The sequence below is a fragment of the Mobula hypostoma genome, chromosome 4, assembly GCF_963921235.1.
Source record: "Mobula hypostoma chromosome 4, sMobHyp1.1, whole genome shotgun sequence".
In the NCBI taxonomy this organism is placed as follows: domain Eukaryota; kingdom Metazoa; phylum Chordata; class Chondrichthyes; order Myliobatiformes; family Myliobatidae; genus Mobula; species Mobula hypostoma.
Window position 1 is genome coordinate 61,553,914 of NC_086100.1, and position 6,363 is coordinate 61,560,276.

The following is a 6,363-nucleotide window of genomic DNA, read 5'->3' on the forward strand; positions in this document are numbered from 1 at the left end:
CTTTTAAAATGCATCAGAGATAAGTGATCATGACAAATGTAAAATAATCCAATGATAAATTTATTTAATAGCTATAAATTATCAGAAAAAACATATTTTAAAATGTGAATCTCCTTTCTATGTAAGCAGACATGGAGATTGCTTAATATATTATAACAATTATTCCTCAAAAATATAAATAATAAATAAATATTTAAATAAATAAATTGCTCCGTGGAGCATTCAGTAAATATCTGATATAAATAGTACAAAAGAAAAGTTAAGGGAACACAATGGTTCTACTGGATGGAAAATTTATATATTTTTTCGCAGCTACTCTTCAGTTTGGTGTAGATAGTTCATCACTCTGTTGAATGTGATAGTACGCAATTTGAAGGCCTGTAGGACTTTGCACAAAGCCATCCTCTGGGGAAAATCAATGACATCTTTTTCTTCTTCATCTGTTGTTGAACCACCTTCAAGATAAACATCTTCGTAGGTGGAATCTGAATTAAGAGCCTATGGAAAAATATACTACAATTGGGAAACTGATTTTGTATCATAAATAGTTAATTGATTAGGAGTAGATCAGCATATTTAAGTAAACAAAGTAAATCTGAAAAGAAAATTAGCTGAGTGTTTTGCTTTTAGCAAATCCAATAGTCAGAAATCAACAAAATTCAAGTTGTACTGTACATAATAATAAATTCATATTTATATCTTTAATTAAACTGAACTTGCCAAAACCCAATGATTGGCAAATTCAGGTGTATTAGGAAATTAAACGACTAAACTCATATAAAATAAAATAGAAAATAGATACAGGATTAAAGAGGAGAATGAGGTTGGTCAGAAGTCTGAAAAGATGTGAACTGTAATAGATCAAAGGAATGAAGCAAACAATATTTTAGAAGTTATATGAACTCCACATACGAAAAACTTTCAAACTTTACTGATTAAAAAATAATTCTGAACACAAGAGATTCTACAGGTGCTGGAAATCCAGAGCAACACACACAAACTGCAGGAGGAACTGCAGGTCAGGTAGAATGAATGAAACTTATGTTACAGAAATGAATAAAAAGTCACCATTTCAGGCCAAGATCCTTCCTCAGGACAACCCTAGGAACACCTAGATCTGTGGAAAGAAAAACAGAGCTGGTATTTCAAGTAAAAGACCCTATATTTGAACTGGGAAACAGATTTTCTCTCTTTTCCAGTTCAAACAAAGGGTATTTGGCCTGAAATGCTAACTCTGTTGCTCTTTCCACAGATGTTGCTTGACCTATTGAATATTTTCAGCATTTTGTTTTTGCTTCAGATTTCTAGTATCTGCAGATTTTTTATAACTTTCATAATCTTTCCTGAACCCTGCCAAACTCATGTCCAAATTATTATAATTGTTTTAAAAACCTACATTTGGCATGTCCTTGTATATGCAATGGAACTATAGCATTCATCTGCTTGGCTAAACTTATTAGTCTTTGGAAGTTCTTGCGGCCTCCCTGGACAGACGATGACATCAGCAAATGCACAGACAAATGTGAAACAAAGAAAGGTAATAGCAGTAATAATTCATGCATATTGAACTTTGTAGAAAAATACATTTTTATGTGTACAAGCTTATGCAGCTTGAGTCTTGATATTATTCAGCTCTGTGACACCTTGTGTTCATGTTCAGACTCGTGTAAGGGTTGTAAAATTACTTATAGAGTGGTGACTGAAATTATTCCAGAAGGCAGAACCTTAGATGGCTGATGGAAAGCCCAACAATTTTAATGAGAAGCACAAGGAAGATTGAATCGAAAGGGATGGTAGATTGCGGGGGAGAAGATATGGATCTGGGAGAGGTTACAGATGTTGCAAGGAGTGAACTTGATGAGGGATTTAAATTAATTTAAGATTTATATTTAAAGAAATTGGCAAACTAAATAATGCAGATCAGTAAAATGGGTAAACTAAATTAGTTTCAGAACACAATATGGACTGTATGATACTGTCTAAGTTGATGTTTAAGGGAAATGGAGAGTGCAAATCTGCTCAATATATGACTATGAAGCATTAGATAAAAATATAAGAAAAAGCATAACTTAGACATACAGCAGAGAGATAGCTGAGACAACTCATGTTATTGAGACAAAACCATGTGGTCTGTGCATTGGAGAGAACGGAAGCTTAAATCAGAATTAAACAGAACGTAGAGCTTGCAAATGGTCTCGTCAGACTGAAAAGTAGCAGATATCATATATCCTCCTTCATCTGAGGCCCGTCAGGTCACAACACTTCAAGTACAGGCAGAGTATTTAGAACTCACATCAGCGCCAGATTTAAAAAAAAGTTCTTGTCTCTCCTATAATCATTCAGCCAATTATTTTAAATCTATGCTCCCTGATTCTTTTCAATGAAATAGATCCTTTTTATTTATTCTTTCCAGGCCCCTCATAATTTTATACATCTCAATTGTCTCTCCTTGGCCTCCACTTTCCCAACAAAATCAAGCCTGAATAATGTCATTTTTCCTTATAACCAATATTTTCTAGATTTGGCATGGTTTCCATAAATCATCCCTATGCCTCTTATAATGCAATCTTTTTTTCCTGTAATATGGTCGCTAATACTCTATACTTAATGTTTAAGTTGTAGCTTAACTTATCATGAGCCTTTGGGGTGTGGACCTGTATTTGTTAATTGGTGTCTTATCCAGAATCTTTAAATCCTGTGCTGTTTAATCTTTTCAGGATTATTTTGACTAGCACGGGTTTCCCCACCTACAGTGATTACTTAAAGTGGGCTCCTGATTCGCACTTATTGTAGGGTCCTTGTTTGAGAATGATACATCTCACAGTATCACCTAGTCAAGCCACCAATGTTCTGCTGGAATTTCTATGAATGAACTTTTGTTGTTGTCTCTACATGGGAGACTGCCATTCCTCTGCACTGAGTTCACTCATCTGTCAGCACACACTGTGACATAACTAGTATTGACTATAGTTCTAGTAGTCTGATATTGTGTTTAATGCCTTGACTAAAAGTGGATCATATAGCTTTTTAACCATATTAATGGTATGATGTATTATCTTTAATGATTAATGTACAAAAACTCCAGGGCTTCTTTATTTTCAACATTCAATATTCCTACATCTATTTATATTCATTTTTCTATGGTACTTTCTCATTACTTTATACTTTTCTGGATTAAATTCCCTTTCCCTTTGATCAAACCATGAAAGTCCCACTGCAATCAAAAGCTTTCCTCCTCATTGTCAACCACAGCCAATTTTGTACAATTAGCAAAATTTGATCCTGTCTCGTACCTTTCAAGCTTAATCATTGGAATATGTTAGATGACACTCAGGATTGAGGACTATGGAATCCAACTGATAACAGATCTCTAGTCACATAAATTATCCTTTACTTTCTACCAACAATGAATTTTATTTTTCAGTTTAACTCCCTTTTTTGACTTTTTGAACTAGTCAGCCATGTGGGACCATATCAAAAACTAAACACCATGCAGATGACACTGAATGCACAACCCTACTGACCCCAAGCTTACCTCAAAAAAGAATCAATCATATATGTCAGATAATATCTTCCTATAAAATCATGTTAGTACATATTTCCATTGAAAATTAAGACATACTATTTCTTAGAATAGGCTGTAATAATTTTCCTCACTATTCAACTAACTGGCTTATTTATACCTTTCTCTCTGTTTAAACAACATTAAATGTTAGAGTACAATGTTACTAACCAATGTTTTCCAACCATTTGGAATCTCTCCTGTAGCTAAGGAGTTCTAGAAAATTGCTGTCAGAACCTCAGCAATAGTTTTTCATGCTTCTTTTAACAGTCTGGCGGAAAAATAACTCAAATGGACCTGCTGATAATTTCTACTTTCAGAGATGCTACACTTCCTACTTTCAACTTTATCATGTCGATCCCATCCAGTGTTTTCACTTACTATTATCATCCCGTCCAGTATTTTAGTGAAGGTACAAACTTTGTGATGGATGAAGATGATGGTGTTGGTCATAATTTAGGTGGAAAATAGTGCAACCATTCCAAGCCTAAATTCCTAACAATGGTTGGTAGGACTGAGGGTAGAATATGTTGTTGTGAGGAGATGTGATGCCTAGATGGAGCTGGTGTCAAGACTGTATGCGTGGAAGCCATTCACTGAATGTGATACCAAATTAACAGAAAACGTGGACAATGGTAATTCCTAAAGCAATTCTGTACAGGATTGTTTGGGATGGAAAGGAAACCATTGCAAGCGATATGCCAACAATAGTTCATTGAGTCAAAGCAGAGAAAAAAGTAGAAAAACAGTATGTTGGAGAAGCTTATTACGAGAGATAAGGCACAATCACAATTAGAACACACGGGGAAGTGGTAGTGTCGGGCGCATACTTTTGAAGACAACGATTCTATTATTAGTCTTGTAGAGTGAAGCCGGAGAAGCGGTGGTCTTTAGATGAGTTCAGATGCTGAGGATTTGATTTTCTTGTTAAGACTGGAAAAACAGACTAACTAAAGCAAAGGGATTATTTACTGCGTCTTTTAGATTGATAACCGGGTGGCGTTGCAAGTGGGCTGGACTCAGTAGTGACGGGCTGTGTCTTGAAACATACCAACGTCTCGCAACATACTTTCATTTTAGCTTCATTCGAAAATGGAACCCTCTCTGTACTTTAAGAAATCTACTAAACGAAAGACTGGATTTTTTTTGGCATGTTGTCGACTTTCCAATATTTGCAGGGATTTTCTTGGAGTTTCGGAGTTCATACAATTCTTGTAAAGAAATAAACTTAAATTTGTGGATTTTTAAGTTTACCTTTAAGAGTGCAGCTATCTTCTTGCACACGTTATTGGTGACATGGGTGAAGTTCTGTAGTTTAGCCTGGTAAATCCGCAGGTCCGCGGAGATGTTTTGGTAGCACTGTGGGTAAAAATGTACGCGGCATTACATTGGACGCAATTTAAATCAGCGACTGAGATGAAAGTTAAAATTTGCATTCCTATACCTGGCTGGATCGGAGGCAGTTCAGGCGATTTCCACTTTCCTTGCATCTACTGGACTCCTGCAGATTTACAGAGACAACATGAGTTTGGGATGGTTTGACCATTAAACGATCTCGTGGCCAGATTATGCAGTACAGTACTCGCTCACCTGCTCCGGGGTACAAGCCCACAGAGTGCTGGTATGATTCGCTGTGATGTCTTCCAGTACAATCTCAGTGTCGCTGCAGTTAAACCCTTCAGTCACATCGGGCTGATAGAGAACAACAGGTTTACATTTCCAAAAGTACAACAGAAGCCATTGAACAGAAAATTACGCATCTTTCTCCCTTGATTGAAGCTAACGAGCCACAAGTAAAACAGAACTCATTTCAGAACTCTGATAAAAGACGAATCACTTATGACCCAGCCCTGCCTGCGCTTCTCCGCAAAGATTTATGAAAGATCGATTCTCTGCATTTCGCCGGACTCCCAGCTTGAACCGCGCACCGTGGAATTATGTAGTACTCACGTGCATTAGACTCTCCTTAACTTCTTCGAGTAACATTTTTGAAATATTCAGGCATACCCCAACATCTATTTTATGATATTTTTCAATCGGACTCCCAAAGGAGAAGCAGGAAAGCTGAATGTAAATCATCAGGATCGCAGCTTTTCGTACTCTGGGAGTTAAACCTGAAATTAAGAAGAATACAAAGATCTGTCGTGGTAATTGCCGAATCTGTTTAAATCAGACCTTTCACACTTTCAACGTATATTCCTTCAATGATATCGAGTATCTTTCATGCTAGATACAACAATGATATAATTCGCGCAATATTCAGACTAACCGATGGCTTCTAGAAACATCATCATTGTGTCGGCCGGCCAGAGAAAACTTGCGTTAAAGTTCAACTGCACTCTGCTTGCGTTCACAGACCCTGCTTTATACTCAGCACGCTCTACACACTTTATAGGCAGTGAGGGGATTTTCCCCCTCCCACCCAATCCCGTCATTTTCAATATGGATTCGTGGATTGATCATGGAATGTGAACACAGCAAAAATTCCTTGAAGGCGCTTCATACCTTGTTTACTTTTACATTTCGTTCTATGCATCGTTTTTCGCTTTCTCTTTATCTTAATTTTGTTTCTACTGATCTTCTCTTTGATCTCATTTCGCTACTTGTTGTGGTGTCTCTGTCATCAAAATGACTTGGTGTCATCCTTAATTTCGTTCCATTTTCCTCATCCTATTTCAGGGAAACACAGGAAAACTCCGCGGAGTTTCGTGAAGGAGGCGGGGAGAAGGCAGGGGTGCAGATGTCCACAGTGTGTCTAAAATGCCAAGTGGGTCGGAGTTTTCAAAGCCGCACTCCAACGA

The 6,363-nt window shown here is 36.9% G+C and overlaps 1 protein-coding gene across 1 annotated transcript; it reads right to left on the minus strand.

The window, feature by feature from the left end:
• Nucleotides 1-312: 312 nt before the first annotated feature.
• Nucleotides 313-5,860, minus strand: zmp:0000001127 (interleukin-12 subunit alpha). Its single transcript, XM_063047295.1, has 6 exons — nucleotides 5,832-5,860; nucleotides 5,513-5,676; nucleotides 5,153-5,254; nucleotides 5,007-5,063; nucleotides 4,817-4,921; nucleotides 313-498 (listed from the first exon to the last, which is right to left on the minus strand). Exons 1-6 carry the CDS (start codon nucleotides 5,854-5,856, stop codon nucleotides 313-315), a joined length of 639 nt encoding a protein of 212 aa, XP_062903365.1. The 5' UTR covers nucleotides 5,857-5,860.
• Between the last annotated feature and the right edge of the window lie 503 nt (nucleotides 5,861-6,363).

Excerpts from the sequence above, each read along its gene's own strand:
- zmp:0000001127 (XM_063047295.1), bottom strand. The coding sequence starts at position 5,856 with ATGATGATGTTTCTAGAAGCCATCG. Across the intron at positions 5,255-5,512 it reads TTAAGGAGAGTCTAATGCAC|CCCGATGTGACTGAAGGGTT; the intron begins GTGAGTACTACA and ends GTTCTCTATCAG. Across the intron at positions 4,922-5,006 it reads ACTGCCTCCGATCCAGCCAG|TGCTACCAAAACATCTCCGC; the intron begins GTATAGGAATGC and ends TTTTACCCACAG.